The 24,437-nt window shown below is 45.4% G+C and overlaps 1 protein-coding gene across 2 annotated transcripts in view; it reads left to right on the plus strand.

Moving 5' to 3' along the window:
- The window catches only part of PI4KB (phosphatidylinositol 4-kinase beta), a 256,070-nt gene that overhangs the window by 16,277 nt on the left and 215,356 nt on the right, over positions 1–24,437 (plus strand). For both annotated transcript variants that reach the window (XM_086947346.1, XM_086947347.1), the window contains exon 2: positions 21,072–22,056. In XM_086947346.1, coding sequence (XP_086803472.1) covers positions 21,100–22,056 — 957 coding nt within the window. In that variant the 5' untranslated portion in view covers positions 21,072–21,099. The remainder of the gene's footprint in view (positions 1–21,071; positions 22,057–24,437) is intronic.

Raw genomic sequence — 24,437 nt, forward strand, 5'->3', positions numbered from 1 at the left:
ATCCCTAGAGCAGATAACTTCTGCCATAAAGTTGGTCTGTCCACAGAGTCAAATACAGTAGAGAAATCAATAAAAACTATATATAAATACAACGTGTTTCTTACAACCTACTTCTCTACTAAAAATTGTTAAACTGCTATATTGGCGATGACCAACCGGTTTTCTCTAAAACCAGACTTTTCAGGGGAAAGATGTTTGCTTCCTGCACCCATTTATGCATGTGTTCTAAGATCCTCATTGCAAAGACCTTCCCTACTGCGTCCAGCAAGGAGATCTGCCGTTAATTCCTTGGCAACTGTTTACTTCCTTTCTCATGCATAGGGACAATGACGCTACCCCTTTCAGGTTTCTGGCAAATAGCCAGTAGTAAAGCAACATTTAAATAAAGGAACAAGACAATTGGCCCACATTTCTGGATTCTTTTTCAACACCAACATAGGGACTCCATCTGGGCCCTATTGCCGCCATGCTCTTGCTTTCTTAATGTACCCTATCAACTGATCATAAGTGGCTGACTGAATAACTTCTGGACTCTGCGGATAAATTTCACGAGAGCCCATGACCTCATTTGATTTATATTAAACCGTGATGTAATCATAAGAGGTAGCGAATGGAATCTCGTATGCTGTCAAGTCCTTTTTTGAAGGAATTTTGAGCAGTAATGCTCCAGAAAGCACAAGTATTATTCTCTGAAGCTGCTTGCTGTTGAGAGATGCATAACAGATCTTGTTGCTTAATCTTTACTGTTCTTCCATACGGATTCCTTTTCTTCTTCATGGTCTTTAGTAACTTTTTACGCTCTCTGGTGGATAATTTGTTATTTATTGATGTATACAGCTGGGTTTCCACAATATCCTTAGATGGTCTTTCAGTTCATTGCTTATTTTCCCCTTTTTTTTAAACCGTTAACTGTTTCAACCATTAGACACTCATACAAGTTCACTGACACTGCAAGGACACACTTGGTCAAATTCGAAGTGTGTTTCCATTAATATTCAGGGATAGTGATAAGTGTTTTCTATATTGTAAATTAGCTGCATCTCACTAATATTATTGCAAATAATCTTTATGCCCCACTGCAATTTCTCATATGTGAGTTCAAATTTTGATCTAATAGGAACTATTTTATTGCTGTTGCATGGTGTCGAAAAACATAAACACAACATTTATCCGCAAAATATCTGTAAAAGTCTCCCACACATCACCCATATCATAAATAAATGAAAGTTAAATGGTATTTCAAACAATCTATGTTTAAGAATCGTTCAAGGTCTTCAGGACTGAGTGGCGAACAGAGCCTGATCTATTAGCCCCCTCCCCCTTTAAAGGCTGGGGTCCTGGGCCAGAGTCCGCTTTACCCATGCCGTAAAACATCCGAGTTGTTATTCGAGATGTGACTCACTCAAGGTGCAATTGTCGTCTCTCCTTTGTGCTATTTGTCAGTGCTTTCCCCTACCTCTGCCTTCTCATCAGGATGCCTCACTTGCTCAGAATTCTATGCTCTCTGCTACCTTGCAGATTGCTGTCCTTTTCAAATGCAAGTCTTGGGTTTCTGTTCCCTCAAATGCACCCAGCCGACTGTTCCATCCACTAAGGTTGCTCTGCCTTTCTGCCTTGCTTCTTAATAAATACCTTCAAAAACAGACCTGAATCCATTCAAATTGACTGTTATTTCATCTATACAACTCTGGAAGCCTATTCTACTAAGCAGTTTTGTAACTCTATAGCTACTATGTGTCTTGTTGTTTCTTTCCTCATTTTGTATGCTTTACCGGTTATATGTACAGTATTTACATGTCTACTTGTTTAATATGTCTGCTTCTTTGTACAGCGCTGTAATACCTAGACGGATCATGTTCGCACTATATAAAACTTCTCAAATAATTACCATGAAACTGGGTTGCTTGTCTGCACTCCGCCAGTCTACCAAGGGAAGCTGTTCCCTTTTTATTAAACATAGCGACGTTGTGGGTGTTCCAATGTAATTGACCTCTTCCTTTATAAATCTCTGCCAACCCAGTGACCAGTCCTTCACGCTTTCAGGAATTGATTTTAGCACAGAGCTGAGATTTGAATGATCACTGTGTGGAGTTTCTATCACTGAGAAGTGTGCTACTAAGTGGGATGTTGCATAAGAGATATGGTATAGTCTGGGCCACTGGCTTTATGCAATTGTGTGGCGATGTTCACATAATTAGAGATTTGCCACATAATCCATCATCTGCCACATAATCTGCTGATTTTAACAATGAAAGTGGTTTCTAGCTATGGTTGCACCGGTACTAATGAGGTTCAACAAATGCCCTGACACTGTTAACAGTAAAAATTGAAAAATAATAAAGTAATACTATCAGAAAAGATGCCACATTACGCTGCATAATTTGTTTTTTCTTACTGCATAATTTACTCAGCCGTGCCACATAATTTGGCCCACCCCGCCGCATAATTTTAGTGGCCCTGGGTATAGTCAATGATGGATGAACAAAAAGAGCCACTTCGAGTCATCTTTGCCGGAATGTCAGATTATTTTCGACCATTTAAATGGATCATACACAAGAGGCTTAACTCTTCCAGAAGGAGAACACCCCTTCTGTTACTCATACTGTGATTCGGGAATATTGACTCCAGTATTCTCCAAATTTCTTCTACCTCCATATGCTGGTTGAGCTCCAGCAAGGTGCATTAAATTCTCCTGTAATCAGGATCTGAGATCTTTTCTTTATCTGTCATTTCCTTTATCTTCCTTGCAATTTTCTTTATTAGCATCGACCTGGAGGCACGTAAACGTTAAATATTAGGAAGGAGTTTCCACAGGGAGGTAGCATGAGTGACAATCAAATCTTTAAACCTTGGAGGCATTTACTTTCTATAGGTATTCGAAATTTCCAACCAAACTTTGTTTAAAGGAACATAGCCAGAACCCCTTTAGCATGGCTTCTTTCCGTTGCCACTGCTGGGCAACTAAACACACAATAAGAGCATAAGGAGAATAAGGAAACAATCTTAGGGTAGCAGACACAATAGAATAAGAGTGAAGCGTGCTTGGGGATGGAGAATGTGGGAAAAATGGGACTTAACATTTTTAGTTTCAGCAGTATGGTTGCAAACTTCCAATGCCATGACCTACGGAGAGAAAGATTCTGTTTGCATAGAGCGAGAATATACAGTTTACCTTATTTTTTGTACAGTCTTCTTCTATGGCTTTCCCTTAGTGCAGTAGAAAAAGGGTGTTTACAACATAATGTTACTTTCTTTTTTAACAAATGGAATCCTAGGATGCTAAGTTAGACCTGTTGGAATTCACACACATTACCTCGGGTTCCACACAGATTCTGCAGGAGGTATTCGCAAATATACACACACACAATATGGATACTAGTGGTATGAAACTCCAGTAAAATAATTGTCCATTAGTTTGTTCTTTAACTAATGTAAACTAGTACAGTGAAGATACATTAATAATTATTGGCCTTTTTTATTGACATAACTAATTTTCCAGTACATTTAACTTAGACAAGTTATCTTGTTTGGGAGCATTACATCTTTCTTTGTGGGGGACCTAAAACGTAAAGAAATTGCATATTCACTCTTGTAGGTTCTAAAAATCCTCTTCCTTTCTGTTATATTGTGTTGAGCATACGTTGTTGTGTATTTCTTGTTAGGAGATTCTTCTTGGGTGTATGTTACGGAGGGCAAAACTGTAGGTACCTGCCTGTAGGGAATGTATTTAAGATTACATAGCAATTCTTACCAGCTACTTTTTCATTAATATTCGTACCAAACAAATCCTTCAGAAGGACAAAAACTACTAAAAAGTGGAAAATTTCTACAGCTCGGTGTGCAGTGTAAATTGTAATAAGAGTAGGCTGGTAGATTGTGCATCATACTTTCTAACAAACTACTAATATTCAGGTGCTATGGAAAATGGAGAATGTCCGGAGGGTGCGGTTTTAAAGTACAGAAGGAAAGCTGTTCCATTTCAAGTCGAATTGGGTAGCTATTGTGTCACATCCTCCGTCACCCTCCACGCACAGGTACTCGAAGCGACACTGAGTGCACCAAACATGCTTTTTTCACAGAATGATTTGGCATGCTTGGTCACCTTACTTCTTTCTGTAAGCACGCACTGAATATGTGTATCAAAATCTATTTTTCTCTGTTCATCAACAGTTGGTGGTTAGAAGGTGATATATTATTTAAGCAATGTCTGCCAAAGGGAATATTAGCTTACATATGACACCGAGCTGAATAAAAAAGTTAAGCTTAATGCTTATAAAAGGCAGAACTGGCTCAATGCAGGTTTAAACATCGACCCACCCTGAGAGGAACCACAAAATAGGACTAGCGGGCTCTTCCAGAGGTGATGATTTATCTTTTCAAAGTTATCCACCAATTGCCAGTCAAATAGCAGCATTCCTCATACCCTAAGCTCCGCTTCATGCTCAGGCTTGATTTTGATGATTACTGTGCCTAAGATTTTTTGGGTGGCAAACAGAGTACTAATCTGAGAACTGTCATTCTTCATCCAGCAAGGACGGGAAGGAGTTAGAAATTTCAGCCAAGCTGGAGGGCTTTTTTGAAGAACCAAACCGTCCGAAGACAGTCCAGCACTCTAGTGCCTAGTCTTTGTCTAGTCTGTTGTCTCATTCGTGAATTTCACTGAATGAGCGTAAAGCTACCTTGATCTCAACCCTCCTTCCGGTTCTCCTCTACATCTCCTTCACTCTTCCAACCCCTTTGTGCTACACATCTATTGTATCTTTTTTTTACGTGTATTTTTCTTCTTACTTTTTCCTTGTTTATGTTGTGCAGTCTCTGTAAAGTGCCGGATACCTATGGGTCAAGTTCGCGCTAAATAAAACTCGAAAAGTAAACATAAACATGCAAGAGTTACGGCATAGCAGTGAAGTGAGAGAGCCAAATCACAGTAACGGCAACTGTTGTGAAAACGCTGAAATCCAGCCCTCTCTTCCGATTTAGAGTGGATTCCTTGCAACAGCAGCATCCGCTGTGAACCGAGCTCCGGTAGTATCAAGGCTGCCGGCTTTCTGCCAGTGTTTGTTTTGCTGCAGTGAGCTTTCTGATTGACAACGAGGCCTAGATCAGTGCTGGTGGCACTAGGCAATCTCAACCACAGCCGGTCAGGGGACGTGAAGGAAAGTTTGTTCAAACACTGCGAACGTCTGCTTTAAGACCAAAGGAAATTATGGTTTCAAGCAGTTTTCTTTATTCTTGTCCAATAGGCAGAAAATCCATGTGGTAGGAGGTAGCTTCGGAGAGAATGTTTTCATTTATCCAATTAAGTTATCCTCTTCCTGGTATTAAAACAGTAATTAGATGTACAGACATCATTATTTCCTCTGCTTTTGTGTCTGTCTTTACATGTAACCTTGTTAGTTACGTTTTACTGTTCGAAGACTTGCTCAACATCCTAAAGAAATGTATTGTACAAACACAAAATCACAGACGCAGAGAATGTGTATTCGCATCCTAGGTAGGAAATATTTCATAAAGGAAAAATTATTCGACTGAAAAAAGATATCTTTAGAGTAAATCTTGTCAAAGTATTTCCTCATCTTTGCATATAGCTAATGTTTCTTTGTTTACTGGTATAGTAATTGTGAGACGCTGAGGCACAGTTTACTAGAGACTAATACAACTACACGTCACTTGCACCATTTGAAGTTCCTGGGACAAATGCTGTGGGACGTAGTAAAAACCCACTTACCTTCAAACTACCGTCCCCACCTCATTCAGTTCGGGATTTGTAGTAAATTAAGATATAATTCCAAATAACAGAATTGTAGATGGGTGTTAACAAGGTGTTTTTCACTAAGGCATCCAGAGTGAAGTACACAACAAGAGCAATATTTGAGCTGTCTGACGCTCTGCCTAGATGGAAGTTAATAAAATGCTTGTAATTAAAGGATATATATTTACATTTTTGTGAACTGCAGCTTTTTAGTTAATTGTGTGATGTATTTGTATTACTTGATGGTCATCTTGTTTGCCATTATTAATCAAATTTTTTCATAATGCTTTTTTGTTTATTTGAGCATGGCATTGTTTTGCTGTGTATTGCTGGTGTCCTTTTCATTCAGGGGATATGTGCTTTTATTGTAGGTATGGTCATTGGTTTTGGGAGCTGATCTCCCCTTATAGAGGGTGTTACTTAAGAACTATTCGATGTCGCAGCAGCGAAAATCTTGTTTTTTTAGAAGCGAGTTCGCCTTCCACCGAGGTATTCAAATAGACATTGTGGACAACAAGAGTTATATGTGCGTGGCTGTAGTGTCATTGGCTGAAAACTCATCAGTACCAGTAAGTACACAAACTCCAAATGTATGAAGGCTGTGAACCCTATGTAAGTTGAGTTCATTCATTACCAGTGCAGGCAAGCTATGGCGAGAGGAGTCCTGGAGCGCAATGCCAAATTTCCATATTTGCTGTATCGCACCGCCCAAAGTCCTCCCAACCACTTCCAATGTTTTAAGCAAAGAATAGAAGTGTGGTTTTGCCATCCTTCCTTGTGTCATTATCTGCTTTTGAGCTCTAAGGAAGGTATGAGCTGTGCTTGCAGCGGAGCTGTCCTCACTGTGGAGTATGGAAAGAAGTCTGCTCTCTGACACACTTCTGCAGGTATAGGTGGCAGGCAGGAAACCTTGTGCTTGGAGGCACCACGTCATCACTTGCCCTAGCACAAGGAGGAGCCCTGAGGGAGTTGGTGATTTGTCATCTGTGATTCCTTCTCCTCCCTTGAGGCTCTGCGAGGTGGGGAAGACCTTTGAAGCGGACGCTGACTCACACTACGGAATCCAATGATGTTGCTAATGATTCAGCCGAACCCATTCACTACAGTGTGAAGTAGGCGAGTTGAAATCCCCTTCTCTGTAGTGATCCACACTCCGCAAACGACAAGCTAAAAATCAGAGTTACTCATATGCTTCTGACGCCTTCATTGAAAGCATAAGGTTGTTTCTCAACCAGAGTATGCCGAGAGTTTCCAAATGGTTGTGAATTGTACGTGTCATCCTTTGTGCAACTCCTTTCTAGGTTCTTCACAGGGTTTTTGTATGATTAGACCTCACCTCTTTGGCAAGATCTTGCTGAGCAGGAATCGAAGACCCACTTTACTTGGATTATGGCATTCAAGCTGCTCTGAGTTTCTGATGGACTCTAGATAACCACCCACTTAGGAGGTTGTGATAGATGTGAAACTCAGTGGGAAAAGGGTTGGTTTAGGTGAGAGTTATGAGTGAGCTGTTTTAGGGATGTACATTAGGTTTGGAGGTGAGCTCGATACTGTGGCGCCAGGCGTTGGCTGGCACATTACTGCACGTTGCAAGTCAGTAATGAGTGGGATACGGTTGTATTTTATATGTATACATTGAAATGTTTGTTGGTTGAGGCCTGTTGACCTGATTGGTACCCCGTGCATCTATCCCGTGTTCCGGAGAAGAGAAGCAGCTCTCTGCCTGGAAGGTAACTGTTGGGCTTGGCAAGACCGTCCGAAAAACAGGAAACAAGCATTTACAATGCAACGGTTTCGCCTTCGGAAAAGTTAGAGCTATTGGCATTGTAAATGACAAACTTTTTATTTATGTGTTGGTTTTGAAAACAGATAAATATATGGCATTGTCATTTACAATGCCAATAGCTTACTCTGTCGCAAATGCGAGACGTATTGCATTTGCACACACACACACCCACACAAGAGCCCCACACACACACAAGAGCCCCCCACACACGAGGCCCACACACACACCACACAAGAGCCCCCCCACACACCACACAAGAGCCCCCCCCACACACACACGCAAGAGCCCCCCCCACACACACACGCAAGAGCCCCCCCCACACACACGCAAGAGCCCCCCCCACACACACACACACGCAAGAGCCCCCCACACACACGCAAGAGCCCCCCACACATGCAATAGACCCCCACACATGCAATAGACCCCCACACATGCAATAGACCCCCACACACGCAAAAGCCCCCACACACGCAAGAGCCCCCCACAGACACAAGAGCCCCCCACGCACACGCAGTATTCCCCCACACGCAAGAGCCCCCCACACACACGCAAGAGCCCCCCACACGCAAGAGCCCCCCACACACACACAAGAGCCCCCCACACACACACAAGAGCCCCCCACACACACACAAGAGCCCCCCACACACACACAAGAGCCCCCCACACACACAAGAGCCCCCCACACACACAAGAGCCCCCCACACACACAAGAGCCCCCCACACACACAAGAGCCCCCCACACACACAAGAGCCCCCCACACACACAAGAGCCCCCCACACACAAGAGCCCCCCACACACACGCAAAGAGCTCCCCAAACACACGCACAGAGCCCTCCGCTCCATTTGCATCAGGTGTGAGGCTCCTGACTGCTGACAGCCAGGAGACTCCAACAAAAGGAGGCTTATGACCTGCTATAGGCATTGTAAATGACAATGCCATTTATTTATGTTTTAAAAACAAAAGCATAAATAAAAATAATGTCATGAGCAATGCCAATAGCTCTAACTTTAAGAATGCCGAGACCATTGCATTGTAAATGCTTGTTCCCTTTTGGCGGCATCTATGTAATTGGTACACAAGCTCCTCCCGCTGCCAGTATTAGAATAAACCCTGTGGATTGAATGGGCATGAAGTCTCATCTCTCCTTTCACCTACCTGACCTTGTGTGATTTGAATGTAGGGGCGCTGTATTGTACAACGCTTAAAACCCCAATATTCCTAATCTGGCGCTTTTCAAAACCACCAGACACAATGAACGCACCTGAACGCCTTGAAGTGAACCACTTTGCAGGATGAGCTATGAAGGAACTTGATCCCGTCACCGGGAGGAGGATGTATGGTCAGTCGGGATGCCCTATGGTCCAGGTTTGGCACGTTCCAGGAATGGAAGTCCATCACTACAGCGCTGTCATCAGGGACATTTTAAGGATTTTGGGGGCTCTGGGCCAAACGTATTTTTGGGGACCATGTTTGGAACATCTTGGATTTATGATCCAGTTTCAGGTAGTTCGTGCCCTCTTTGGCCAGATCACTGACAGTGCACAGGGGCACTCGTCCAAATTCAAAATGTGTGTTTATATGTAATATTCGGAGACAGTGAGGTGTATTTAGAATATCGTAACATAGCAGCAGCTCACACATAAGAGGGTGCAGTGGGTTCGGTTTCACATCTCAGGGGGTTCAGTGGTACTGATCCCCCTCGAGCTCCAGGGAATTGTGGGTCCCAGGCTTCCTTAAGTAGTCTTCAGGCTTATGGACCGATAGCATGAGGGAGTCTCCGAGACACAGAGGGTGAAAGCGAATGAGAGCAAAAGAGTGAGGAAGAGAGGTAGGGAGAGAGGGGGTACGGAGAGTGTGAGGGAAGAAGAGAGGAAGGGAGGGGGGCAGGGGAGAGAGGGAGGGGCGGAGGGAGAGATGGAGAGAGGGGGAGAGGGGGAGAGAGAGGGAGGGAGAGAGGGAGAGCGAGAGGGAGAGAGGGGGTACAGAGAGGGGGGTGCGGAGAGTGTGAGGGAGGAAGAGAGGAAGGGAGGCAGGGGGGAGAGAGGCAGGGAGAGAGGCAGGGAGAGAGGGAAGGGGGGAGGTAGAGGGAGAGATGGAGAGAGGGAGGGAGGGAGAGAGACGAGGGAGGGAGAGAGAGAGGGACGGGGGAGAGAGGGAGGGACGGGGGAGAGAGGAAGGCAGCGAGGGGGAGAGAGGGAGGCAGCGAGGGAGAGAGAGGGAGGGACAGAGAGGGAGGGGGCGGGACAGAGAGGGAGGGAGAGAGGAAGGCAGGGAGGGAGAGAGGGATGGACGGAGGAAGGTAGAGAGACGAAGGGTGGTAGAGAGAGGGACGGACGGAGAGAGGGAGGGATGGAGAGAGGTAGTGAGGGAGTGAGGTGGGGTGGGAGGTGGAGAGGGAGGGAGGTGTTGAGAGAGGGGGACTGGAGAGAGGAATGGAAGAAAAGAGGGACGGAGGGAGGAAAGGAGGGAGGGGAGGGAGAGGGAGGGAGGAAGAAAGGGAGCGAGAGAGGAAAGGAGGGAGGGATGATGAGTAGGAGGGACAAAGAGAGTCAGGGAGGGAGAGAGGAAGGAGGGAGGGAGAGAGGGGGAGACGAAGGGAGGGAAGAAAAGAGTTAGGGAGGGAGAGGAAGGGATGGAGAGAGATTAAGAAAAAGAAAGAAGGAGAAATAGCAATGAAGTGAGAGGGGAGATAAAGTGAGAACGAAAAAAAGAACAAGAGCTAAAGAGAAAGGAGAAAAAGCAGAATGGAAAGGGGTGAGAGTAAGAGAGAGAGAGACACACATGTAGAGCAGGAGCGAGACAATGTGAGAGACCGAAAGAGAGAGCACGAGAGCGAGCGAGCAGGAAACAGGCAAAATAAGAGAGATGAAGAGCTAGAGAGGGAGAGAAGAGACGCAGAGAGAGGGGAGTAGACTGTGTACCTTGTGAGAGAGAGGGGCAAGTAGACGTCACCAACAGCAGAGCTGACGCTCCCCCCTGGGTCGGTAGGTACTCACACGGGTCAGCGTGAGAGGCACAGCCTTGCAAGCGCTATGTTACAGTCTAACTAACTACAAAACAAAGCGCTATGTTACAAAGTCCAACTAAATACAAAACAAAGCGCTATGTTACATGGTCTAACTAAATACAAAAGTAAGCGCTATGTTACACAATCTAATTAAATAGAAAACAAAGCGTTATGTTACACAGTCTAGCCAAATAAGAAACCAAGCGCTATGTTACAAAGTTCAACTACATACACAACAAAGCGCTATGTTACACACTCTAGCCAAAGTCAAAACAAATTGTTTAAGGAAAACGAATCTGACATTAAAATCACCCGTGAAAAAGAGAAAGGAATGCTAAGAAAGGGTCCGACCAGAAATGCAGTTTAAGCTAGACCCCCCACGAAGCACTGACATTTCACAATAGCACTGACTGTAAGAAAGGGAGCGAGAGAGGAAAGGAGGGAGGGATGATGAGTAGGAGGGACAAAGAGAGGCAGGGAGGGAGGCTGGGAGGGAGAGAGGAAGGAGGGAGGGAGAGAGAGGGGGAGACGAAGGGAGGGAAGAAAAGAGTTAGGGAGGGAGAGGAAGGGATGGAGAGAGTAAGAAAAAGAAAGAAGGAGAAATAGCAATGAAGTGAGAGGGGAGATAAAGTGAGAACGAAAAAAAGAAGAGCTAAAGAGAAAGGAGAAAAAGCAGAATGGAAAGGGGTGAGAGTAAGAGAGAGACACACATCTAGAGCAGGAGCGAGACAATGTGAAAGAGAGACCGAAAGAGAGGGAGCACGAGAGCGAGCGAGCAGGAAACAGGCAGAATAAGAGAGATGAAGAGCTAGAGAGGGAGAGAAGAGACGCAGAGAGAGGGGAGTAGACTGTGTACCTTGTGAGAGAGAGGGGCAAGTAGACGTCACCAACAGCAGAGCTGACGCTCCCCCCTGGGTCGGTAGGTACTCACACGGGTCAGCGTGAGAGGCACAGCCTTGCAAGCGCTATGTTACACAGTCTAACTAACTACAAAACAAAGCGCTATGTTACAAAGTCCAACTAAATACAAAACAAAGCGCTATGTTACATGGTCTAACTAAATACAAAAGTAAGCGCTATGTTACACAATCTAATTAAATAGAAAACAAAGCGCTATGTTACACAGTCTAGCCAAATAAGAAACAAAGCGCTATGTTACAAAGTTGGGATCTCTCTGGGGGCAGTGGATAAATAGAGCTTCGGATGGGGGCATCCTTTAGAAGGGTTTCTAGCACCGGGAAGGGGCGTGAGATAGAGCCTCGAATCGAGATGCGACATGACTGGGGGGTAAGACCTGGGCCATGGGTGAGGGGAATAATACTTAAAAGAAATCTCAGCCTGTGGAGGAGAAAAACTGTAAGAGTTGGGAGGGTAGAGGAAAGGGCGCATGGCAGAGCTTGTCACTTGAGGCCGTGGTATATGGTTCCAGAAAATCGGGGTTCACCGTAGAGATTTTTGCTTTCGGCAGAAAGGGTAAGACACGCCAGGCCTGGGGTGGCCAGAAACCCTTTCTGATGTTTCATAGTTCTAGAGGGAAAGGTGCTCTGGGAGGAGCAGGGAGTGCACGGACGCAGCCCCTGCTGGCTTGGTTCCCTCGCTGGCTCTGCTGGGGGAATGGGATATGTGCAGATGTGGGTATGAAAAGGTGGCATTGTCCACGCGGCCACGGAATATACGTGCAGTGGGATTTATTGAGCTGTGTTGTGACATCTCGGGTGTTACATAGTTGTGGAGGGGGGCGGATTGTGGTTCGGGGGAGGGTGCTGCCGAGTTCCTAGACTCGGGCTTGTGCTTTCTATTAGAAACTGCAGCTTTCCAAGGGTTCCAGGTCCGTATGCTGGTGTTTTTAGCAGTGCTCGTCATACAGGGGAAAGTGCCAATTCTGAAGCCCCACACACACTCATGCCCGATGTGCCTACCTTCACTTCCAGCAGTTACCCGAGTGGGGAAGCTTGTTTTCCATGAGCAGCGCAGACTTCCAGCGCTCGCCGTGGCTCCTCTTCTCGCGCTGGGCGGCGGGGGGGGGGGGGGGGGGCGGGCACTTCCGGCCGGCCGCGCTGGGATTGGCCGGCCGGCTGAAGAAACCCCCGGGCGGGACGGGATACCAATATATGTTTGTGAGGACAGGGGGGGGCGGGAGAGGACGAGGGGGGCGGGCGGGAGTTCCTAGACTCCATTCCAAACGCTGTAAGGAAAAGCGTACAGTGGAGCATGGTGTATGCCTAGCAAAAAAGAAATACAACATTATATGTAGGCAGCTAAAAATATATGGGTGGAAATGCATGAACACATCTGAAACAAGGGTAATTAGCACGCAAAGTAAGACCGAGAATGGTGGATCCCGGCAGATAAGTGTACATTGAGTGAATATAAATTAAAACGGACGGCGGGAGGGGGCGGGAGAGGACACAGGGGGCGTGAGGGGGGAGGGGGGCGGGAGAGAACACGAACGGCGGGAGGCGGCAGATAAGTGTACATTGAGTGAATATAAATTAAAACGGACGGCGGGAGGGGGCGGGAGAGGACACAGGGGGCGTGAGGGGGGAGGGGGGCGGGAGAGAACACGAACGGCGGGAGGCGGCAGATAAGTGTACATTGAGTGAATATAAATTAAAACGGACGGCGGGAGGGGGCGGGAGAGGACACAGGGGGCGTGAGGGGGGAGGGGGGCGGGAGAGAACACGAACGGCGGGAGGCGGCAGAAAAGTGTACATTGAGTGAATATAAATTAAAACGGACGGCGGGAGGGGGCGGGAGAGGACACAGGGGGCGTGAGGGGGGAGGGGGGCGGGAGAGAACACGAACGGCGGGAGGGAGGCGGGAAACGTGCCGGGGGAAAAGCATGCCCAGGACAGCAGCAAGCACGGCCCGGCCGGACCAGACACGGGGGCGTTCCCGGCGTCCCGTGACGTCGGCAAAAGCCAAAGAATGTCGGGAACGCCCCCGTGTCTGGTCCGGCATTGACGGACAGGCCCCTCGTCCAATGGCTAGGCTCCGTTTATGGAGCTAGCCAATCGGACGGGGGGGCGTCTTCCATAGTGCTTACTATACTCATTAGATTTCTCTGGAGGCGGAGCCTAATCGGCTCCGCTCACCAGCGAAACCTAAAAAGGCTTTGCTACTTAATCGCTTTATAATTTCTCTGGCTCTTCTCCCCGAAGCAGCGCGTGACTGCGGGGCTTCTCTGTCCTCTGCTCGGGCCCGTTGGTTGCAGAAGAACCGTCCAGCCCGGGCATGAACTGCTGTAACCCCGGCCGGCACGGAAACGAGCCATCCGAAATAGCACAAAAACACACGGAGCCAGGGAAACACAAATAAAGAGCTGTCCTCACGCGGGCGGAGGCGGGATGGCCGAGGTTCAGAAGGGCTGTTTGTTGAATGTGGCAGCGTGGCTGAAAGCCGCCTGGCTGACCCGTGGAAGGTTGGGAAGGGCAGGGCCGGGCATCAGCGTGGGCAACCCTGGCACTCCTGTGGGGCTCGGCACCGGACGCTGTGACCCAGTCACCCATTGTGGAGGCTGTGAGATCTGCCTGTTGTGCCAGCACACCCGGGTGCCAGGGAGACTCTTAGATACATCCCCTCCAGGCCACATTAAAGTCTGTATTTCTGTGAAGACTTCTTCACTGCTCTAATCTGCATATTTTATGCAGGTGAGGGCTGTCGGGTTCATATGCGACGCCCATAACGAGAATAACTGCCAGGGCGGGTGAATAGGCCCATTTCCATTCAGAAAGTGACATCAGACACAACAATTTGCCCGTTTCAGTTCAGATAATGGCTGCCACACATGCACGAATGTATCAAGTCTGCTAGTTTCCCTCCGATAATGTTACCTGGCTCATCCTATATACCCAAATCCCACAGATTGCGGCCAACGGGCATATCCAGTCTGCCCGGTTCCTGGGTATAAGATGATCCCCCGGTTTACTTCCTGCCCTTTTGCTGTGTCAGAAAGCACTCACGCTCTCTCTTTGCTCTCAAGTTAGCCTTCTCCTTGTGCTTGTACTAGGCTTTTCAGCTCTGTTTTCACCACGCGCCTATCTGACATACCTCTGTCTTGCTGGGTGCTTGATGGTTTAAAAGCCCCCCTCCCGTTACTCTCTTCATCTCTTCTTTCTTTCCCCCATGTGCTTCTCGTTACCATAGCCACTGTTGTATTCCCCCTTCAGCTTCTCATTAGTGCTTCTGGGGCTGTTGATTTTTTCTTTCTCCTAGAATCAAAAGGCTGTCTATATTGAAATCTCAGTTACCTTCAGGACAGTCCTGCTTTTCTCTCTGTCAATTGAAGATCAAGTGGCAAGGGTGATTTCATCAAAGTTTTTCATTACTTTTAACGTCATAGAAACTGAATGACTGTAATTCAGCCTCCCAGTCTCCTAACTTTTATTTTACTTAGAAATAAAAAGAGGACAGTATTGAAGACAAGGGGTTCGGCTGGACGAGAGAGGTTCAGCGACTCCGCACATCCTTAAAAAGCTCCCAGGCTTTGACTTGGGCCTTCCAGCAACTGAACAAAAACTTTCTTTGCAGGGACATTAGGGCGGTTCTTAAGGTCATCAACTGCAAATTGATGTCTAGCCTGTTGTGCTAGTACCTTCAAAAACAAGCTTGATACCTTGCCGAACAAGTTGCAATGTAGATGCTTCCGTGAACTTTTCATGCTTCCACAGTGCTAAAGTCTTTTGCAGATCAGGTTAGAATTCAATCTGACAAGGCACCACCTGCTATTAAAACCCAGGCTCCTCTCATACTATGCAAAACTAAAAAACGCATCAGTGGGTTCACTTAAGCATGTTCCATGGCAAGCGATAACACAAGTAAACTCTGTTTAGAGCCAGTACTTTGATTCCGCAGTGAACAAATTGGAGGCTGGTGAATTATGGAGGGTGCGCCGCCTGCAAAAAACATAACGCTATGCTGCTGGCAAAGCAGAAAAAAATTATAGCAGCAGACCTTGATAGAAAGGATCTGTTCGGCAAGTTCCATGGCAACTGGGCCGCCAAGTTGTTTCAATCATTTTCCAAGGTGCAGAAGAGGCTATTCATGTGGCTGTGATTTGGATAAATTCTTTTGAAAGCCTACCAATATGGTAAGTTAAGTGGAGGCACTGATTGCATGTGTGGGCCATGTGGCCTTGTTGTTCAAGTGTGGGTCACGCACTCCTCTGTGTGAGTAAGATGAGTAGGTTGTGGTGTGCTTCAAAGATATCACCCCCTGACGAGAAGGTGTGGTAATCAAACACGTGGCCTTGCGACAGAATCGCTTAGTTACGTGTGTTCATGTGCAAGAAGCTGTTACCGCTCAGGAAATTCTGGTTGTGCCTGATCTTCAGAATTCTGAACCTTCGTACATGTAATGCGGCGACTCCTTGCTATTTAAAAGGAGAATCAACGCAGTTGTCAGCGCAGTTTCCCAAATTATTATTAGTGGCCGTGAATGAACTGAATGACGCTGATACCAAAGTAAAGAACTAGAAGGAATAAGATACAGACACCAAAGATTTTCAGGAGTCCCCATATTGCAAAGTGCTACTGAGTACAGCCCTTAATGATACTTAACTGGCTTGTGAATTGTTGTCATAAGAGTTTTATTGCAGCTGTAGGTTTTGGTAATGAAGTCCCAAAAGGCCCCAGGAAAGCGTGAACCATGGACAGTATGTGATTAGTCGAAATAGTAATGATTTTAATTCCAGGGGAATCCTATTAAGGTGAACCTATTAAGATGAATTCCGCACTAAAAGCACTCTGTGCGTTTTTAGCTGATTGTTTTAAACCTTACCCCAGATATGTACGCATAGTACTGTTTTCTCAAATTTTATTAGACTAGTTTGTGAAGCACCTTAATTGTCTTGGCACACCGCCCCTTGTGCTGGAGTTTAAGATGGGTTAAGAACTTTTGGGATGAGGTGGGCCAAGTAGGGGTTTGTCAGTGACTGGATCATCTTGTGGGTAATGGTTTGGAGAAAAGCGGGGTGGGAACAGCAGTCACTTATGTAGGGGCTCAGGCTCTGAAGCACTCCTGAGCTTTTTTAGAGGCTTCACAACTGTGAGTTTTAGCGGAGGAAAAGCGTTTATGTATATATTATCAGTCTGTGTTTTATTGTAATGAATTAAATAATTGTACTTATTAAAAAAAAAATCTACTCTTATCTGAAGTCAAGGGAGCCTCCAAATAGACAGTTTTCTGTTCCCTGAATTTGTCCACCTATATTTTGCTTAAGTTGCATACTTTATCCCATTAAACCTAGACCTATTGGCTGTGCCTGTGCTTGTTTTAGCCCTGGCTATGATTTTTGCCCCATCTGTTACCGCAGTGAGTCAGCCTCATGCACTGGACAGCTGTACATAAGAGCGCCCATAGTTCTGTATGCCAAATGGCATCGCTACTAGCAAACAGTTCTCAGGTGATGGCTGCTCCTGTATTCGGCTTTCAGTCCACCAGGTTCAAGCTTGTGGCTGTGTTGTGAAGAGTGGTACTGTCAGCTTCCCATATACCTTTACTCCTTCGCCGTGCAGGTCTCAGAACTAAGAATAGGTCGGTTTCATGTCCATTAACTACTAGTTCTCTTCCAAGGGTGTATGATATGGCTTAGGTCCTAGGTTCTAGTACTGCAGTACCATATTCTAGTTGGCTGTCGTAAATGGCATCTGTTGTGATCCCTTGCTCCTCACAAAATGGCAGGTGCCTACTGTTCACACTCGAGGGACGGGCAGTGTCTGTCATGGGTAGTACCATTCTTAGATCTTCCTATTATTCTAGCACTATTTATTTTTATGTATTCCTGTCTCTTTGCTTTTAAGAGTTGTATTTTTACAGACGGAGAAGGGTGTTATTCAGGACTTTGGATCTGCAAGTGATGCACATTTATTTATTTGCAGAGTTTTATATAGCGCTAGCTAGACCGGGAGGTATACGAGCGCTTTACATGAGGATTAGCCAGTTACAAAATTACGTCAGTTCCAGGAGCCTAGTATAACACAGAGAGGAAAAAAACTGTGTTACACAGTAACATGAGTTACTAGAGCATAGCTTAACACACACATACATAGGAAATAAAATAGCGCCCATCTTTCTCAGAAGGCAAGCCACATATTTCTGTGAAGACTTCTTAAGTAGACTTGTTTATTCCTAGTATCTATGGCAACTGTTACAACTCAGAGATACAAACCCACAGCTATTCTCAAAGACATCATTTCCGTGTTTAAATAAACCCTTACAAAGAATGTTTAAATTACTCTGTAGTGAGCAGTGACCCTGGTTGGAATAGGTCATTGCATGTCATTGTTAAAGAGACTCACTCATTTGAAGGTGCTTTGGGGAACTGGTCTAGTGTTTCGAAATGTGTACCGAGTGAGCAATGCGTGTGCCCTGCCTGGCCTGTGAGTGGAAGCAGCTGGAAAGAATTCAGAGGCCAAGAATGTTAGCTGAAGAAGGGCGTGGAGCCCCACCCGGATTATGACTTCGCACACGGGGCACACTTTTATTTTCTCTCTCTCTAACGCACTGTGCACTTTTTTAACGCAACACAACCGTTTTCTTAATCTATTTATATCCACCTACAGAATATGCAGTCCTGTGGTGCAGAACATATTAATTTAAATACATATTTTCATTACAGAATCGGATAAAAAAAGTTATTCTGCCTATTTAAATGCCCAAAAATAATTGCCTCTTAGCGCTTTATGACGTAGTTTATTACTGGCCGATAAAATATTTTTGTTTCATTTTTATTAAATATTCCACAAAAATAAGCCTAAATATAGAAGTAAAATGTAAAAAATTAACCACACATTTTAATGTATTAATAATGCATGTCTAGCATCTTTTTCGAATATTGTTACGAGTTAGAATTTATAGGCAGGGCATAAAATGGTAAAAGAAAGTGAGATTTTTCCCCAATATAGGGCATGGCAGATCATTTTAATTAGGAAAAAAGGTGTAACCCCTGTTGGGGGTCCGTGACCCGCAGTTAAGTGGTACCTGTTTTTTCAGTCTTTGGAAGATGAAAGGCTGAGTTAGCCTTTCTGGGCTAGGTAAAGTGCTGTTCCAGAGTAGCGGGCCACACGCCGAAAAGCACTTTGACACCTCCTCAGGGGTAGCAAGCGCTATATAAATGCAAATCCTTCCCTCTCCTATCCCTCCACTATAACAAACTAACATGTCCACCGCCAAATTAATTTAATATCTCCCTATACTAATTCACTGCTAATCCTTTTTGGGTCCGGAGTAGCGTGCTAGTCACCGAGAAAGTGCTTCGGCATCTCATCAGGGGTAGTAAACGCTATATAAATGCAATTACATTCATAATGATTTGAAGTAGCAAAGAATGTCCCATCTGGATAGAACAGCTTTTTGAAAGAATCTTATGCCTGATTACTGAAGGTCTGGTAGGGTGCACTTTCAATAGGCAGGAATCACTTACTTGACTTGTTATTGTGCAGATGTGTGCTGCAACATGCCTTAAAGCCCGAGGCCCAAACTGTGATTTAAGGTTTCTTTACAAACCGCTTAGTTCAACGCTTGAGCAGGTCTGTCAGCCTAAAGCCACTTCCGCTTCTCATACTTGTTGCTGCATTCCTGCCCCTCTTCCATAGGATTGGCAATATCAACTCGCATTTTCCAGATCCAAGAGGTCTAACTTGTCTGTCTTCAATTGGAAAATAGTTTTTATACCTTCTGAGTATAGAACAATCATTGGATGAGAAAATGGGGGGGTGGCCATGAACCTGTGGCTCTATGGTGCCTGTGGGAAGTGTTGGAATATGTGATCTGGAGATGCTTTTATGGATTAAGAAAACAAACAAGAGCCGAATGTGGTATCATGTTTTTTGATGCGATGTTCATGTGTGTACTTGGAGAGGCTTGTTTTAATCTTCAATTATTCCATGTGCGTGTATCCATGGTTCTGCTCTGCTTTGTTAATACAGGTCCTTCAACATAAGTTTTTAGTTCCATAAGTTTTTTTATTCCATATGCTGCGATGTCAGTATATGAGTAACATCTCCCGCCCCTTGCTGTCTCTCTACCAGTTTTCTTTTTTTTCTCCCTTCGTTTCTGTCTTTAGTACAGTTCTTCTTTCCATGCTACTCTGTAACTTCCCGACTACAGCAGTGTGCTTGTTCCATTCGTTTAGTCTCTACTTCTGTATTAGTCCTTTGAGTTCCATTCTTTTTTCCGGATGTCTACATCCGTTACATGCCCAGTGACTTGCGCCCTTCCTTAAGTCGGTTTTGACTTCCGGTCCTTCCTTCTATCAATATCTATGTGTAGGTCAATTGTTTGCCTTCTCCTCTATGCTACATACCTACATTTCCTTTTCTGAGGCTTTCCAATAGCGACTATTTCTTCCTCCTCACGTCTGGGTGCCAGGTTAAATGGCGGAACCATAGCTTCCCTGTCTCCCTTTCTAGAGGTTCTATTCCTTCTGCACTGTGTGTGTTCACATACCTTGTTCCTGTCTTCTGCATGAGTTTCTAGGTGTCCTTCCTTCATTCTGATACACGTATGTAAGCACCCCACTTCCTGTATTCCTGCTCTTCGGCCTACTGGAGGCTGAGGCCTCCAGATAAATGTGCCTATTTACAAGTGAGAGTGCTGCACTGTCTATCTTTTCTCTCGCTTCTCAGCGTTTCTTCAAGAAATATTTATTTTAATTATTCCTGGCCTGGGTTAAATCTAGATTCTGGAACCTGCTAGTTATGTTTAGTGCACTTGTGAAGCGGGCAACGAACCCGGGAGAGTATTGTGGCGCAGATATATATTTTTTCCCTATAAGGTGAAAGCCCTTGGATGTATTTCTTGGGCTTTTTAAACCTTTGTATGTAGTTCTAAAATATATATAAAGTCCTGATCTGGTTGTGGGGCATGTATTTTTCATGTAGGCAAGGTTCCATGAAACGGAGATACTCGTGTCTAGTTTAGGACCTAACTTTCTATGTGTGTATAATGCAAGAACCGTTCTAAAAGAGGTCCCATAGTACTACAGCAATTCGGTTAGTAGTGTTAAGACACAAGCCCCCTCTTCGCCTGGGGGGCGAATTACAGCAGAACGAATTGTATCAGACACATTATATACATCCTTTTGATAAAGTATGTTTCAACTTTTCAGTTCTGAAAGACGCTGCAACTTCTGTAGGAGAACTTCAATGCTTACTAGCAAGTTTCAATGTTGGTTCTACTGCTTCAACCTTAAAAACGGCATTGTCAGTGAAAGAAAGAAGCACGGAAATCCAATTAAAGTAACTTAAAAAATATATATACTAGTCAACGTCTACTATCTGCACAATTTAAGCAATGCATTGTATTTCAGTTTTCGTAACTTGTGACTTAAAAGGTGGTTTGAGTGCAAGTACTAAGTTAGCAACATTTAATAAAACATGTTCCCCTGTGTGAACTTTCTTCTAAACGCTGCAGCTACTGAACACAGTTATATCTTGCTAACCTGATGAATATTGTGTCATATACAAAGTTTGAAAGTATTTGTGCCCGTAAATGTTAAACCTATCTTCTATGTCTTTCTCATAGCTTTGAATTGAGTAGCCTTGCAACAGAAATGGGAGACATCATGGTGGAACCAGTCTCAGAGAAACCCTTGGAACGGGTGCCGACACCGGGCTCACCAGTCAATGGAGGGGTACCTCTTGATGTCATCTCAGAAGGCATGGGTGAACTCCCTCTAGTGATCGACCCTGAGGTGGCAAAAAAGGCCTGCGAAGAAGTGCTGGAGAAGGTAAAATTGCTGCATGGCGCTTCTGTGGAGAGCCTGGATCAGATCGATGGGTGCGAATCAATGGAAGAGGACAGCGATCATCATGGTGAGACTGGGCTGGTGAACGGAGATGTGAACGGGCGAAATGGGCATCGAAACCTCGAAACTACCGTGGGGACCCCCACAAAAATCAGAGAGGAGGACGAGTCCCCAATTGACATTAATACTGTCAAAAATGCCAGGAGGCGACAAAAGAACAATTCGGCCAAGCAGTCCTGGCTGCTGAGGCTCTTTGAGTCTAAACTCTTTGACATCTCCATGGCCATATCCTACTTGTACAATTCCAAGGAGCCTGGGGTGCAGGCTTACATTGGAAATCGACTTTTTTATTTCCGTAATGAGGATGTGGACTTTTACTTGCCGCAGCTGCTGAACATGTACATCCACATGGACGAAGACGTTGGGGACGCCATTAAGCCATACATCGTACACCGCTGTCGGCAGAGTATCAACTTCTCGCTGCAGTGCGCCTGGCTTCTTGGCGCCTACTCCTCGGACATGCACATCTCTACCCAGCGCCACTCCCGTGGGACCAAGCTGCGCAAACTCATCCTCTCTGATGAGCTGAAGCCAGCGCACAAGAGGAGGGAGCTGCCCACGCTCAGTCCAGCCCCTGACATGGGGCTGTCCCCTTCCAAACGAACTCATCAGCGCTCCAAATCCGATGCAACGGTCAGCATCAGCCTGAACAGCAGCCTGAAGCGAACCGCAAGCAACCCCAAAGTGGAGAACGATGATGAGGTAAAGGGAGGCATGTGAGGGTTTGACTGAGCATGTTGGCATGACCCATTTGTATGTACATTTGTCAGCATTAATGTTAATGAAAACGTTTGTAAACTGTCTATGGATCTTTTTAAATAATTGGTTCCTTGTTATCCTCTTCAAATTTGTGGAGATTAGCATCAATTTGTGTGCTCCATTACACAAATATGGAGGTTTCTAGACGCTGTGTATGTAATCATTTTTTATATGACAAATCAATTCATCCAGTACTGCTTCTTTTTTCTGCTGCAGAGCAGCATCCACCTGGAGAGTGCTTTGCTGAGGGAAGGACATTGCGCCCTTAGTAAGCGAATACTACACCTCGCCGCATGGGGACGGGGGGGGCAGGTATCCGGAGACCACAGAAGCAATGCAGCCTTCTCTCGAGAGCCAGCCACATAACTGAGAGCAGGGTTGTGCACTCAACTCACAGAATACAAACTGGTAGCCTTTATCTGCTGCCGCTTCCAAGGGATGTGCAGGATTGTTTTCCTTTTAGTAAACTGCCATTTCTGTGTGACGTTTGCTCTTCGATTAAATCAGTCATGGTTGTGTTTTAAGTTTTGCCATGTGGAATTATTGTACAATAACTTGGTGTTTACTCCAAAAATTGACTGTATGCTATATGCAGAATATATTGTTGCTATTGGCAGTTCAAATTAAAGTACTACAGGTCCACTGGCTAGACTCATCAGAACACATTTACTGCATAATCCATTTTTAAATCGATTTCAACCCCCCTCTTTTCTGGTTGGTACCAGTATAATTGAGTGGATGCTACATTATTTAAAAAATATACAGTATTACAGCATTTTAATTTCCCAATTATAAGATTAGGAGACTGAACGTTGTTGGTCTTTAGTCAGTCTTGTTTAGATAAGAGTACGAAGGTGGCAGGCTTTCATTCTTTTACTTCAAAGTCAATACGTAAGACTTTGAAGCAAAAACGCTGCAAGCGAGTTTTGTAACGTTAAAATCCTTATTAGATAGGACAGGTAGTAAGGCACCCTGAGTACGATTAACAACTTGCTCAATAATGGGTGATTAATTATTAAATATTTAAGATTGTATTGCAGGCAATGTAATAGTCAATTGAAGGAAAATGAGTGCCTTCCTTAAACTGGTGGAACTGCTTTGAGGTGGTTCTCTTTCAAGTGTCTCAGGCTGCTCTCCATGCTCTTCCTTTATGTAGAGTGATGCTTTTAACACTTGGTAGCACTGAAGCTGTCTCAAAACTGGAGCACCCACAACATGGTCATAATGAAGTGTGAAGGTTCTGCACCTAGGCGTCATTACAGACCTGTGAAACTTTGGCGTTAGTAGGACACTCTCACCTACGCAGATAAAAAGGTCTGGGCAACTATAAGATATCAAAACCCGGTATGCTATCGCCACCGCCTTATGTGCTAAAGCAAGGTTTGGGACAGTAGTCCTCAATCCACTATGGGAGCAGGCTTGATGCACCCCTCCAGGTTACATGACCGGTCCTGGGCCTCACATTGTTCACATTGTGAAGGACTGACCTCTGCGTTTACACTAGATTATAGTGATGCAATGGCCAAAATAATAGGACCTGGATCCCCCAGCATGCTCCCCTCTCCCTCTTGATAACCTGAAACCCACATTAAATCATCGACAGAGATTTGCGTGGGTGTAAAACGTCCAATATTTGACATTTCATAAACATGACAAGGCATTTCAAATTCCTTATTTACAGTTATCAACACAGTTTTATTATTGACTTTCATATTCTTCTTCAGCAAGATTCTGATCCTCCAGCACTAAGGGACCTTCCAGCTCTCATCCTCCCTGCCGAGCATCCACGCAAGGTGCAACCCACCTGCGCCCAAGAGAAGTGGGCCCCAAACCTCTGATCCTTGTCCGTCCTACCCAGGGGCCCGCCCACAGACCACCAGGCTGCCCAGGGACCCAGGAGGCTCGTAACCTGTCGCCCTAGCCTCCCCAGCCGGGGCCATATTTTACAGCGAAGAGCTTACCGTCTCCCCTCTCAGTGCTGGCCTAGGGAGTACGCAAGGTGGACTCCCGTCCATTCCGTCGGTCAATTTTACTGTTCCAAGGTCTTTCTACCGCCACAAAGGTGACTAGGGCCCAAAGGTCCGTCACCTTCCCCACCAGCGCTCTGAATGAAAGACCCCCATTCCCTAATCCAGGTATACGTACAAATGCATGCTAACTGCACTCTTTGTGATACATGACCTCACTGGAGACCATTCTGTGTGGAATGTGCCACAAGCGGCCCTTCGCTGAGCACGACTCTGCCCATTTCCCCCTGAGCCGCTTCACTGAGACCTTCCAGGCTCTTGGCCCCGCTCCGGGTCCATCTTTGTGATACCTCACCT

This window comes from Lissotriton vulgaris, chromosome 12 (genome assembly GCF_964263255.1).
Source record: "Lissotriton vulgaris chromosome 12, aLisVul1.2, whole genome shotgun sequence".
Lineage (NCBI taxonomy): Eukaryota > Metazoa > Chordata > Amphibia > Caudata > Salamandridae > Lissotriton > Lissotriton vulgaris.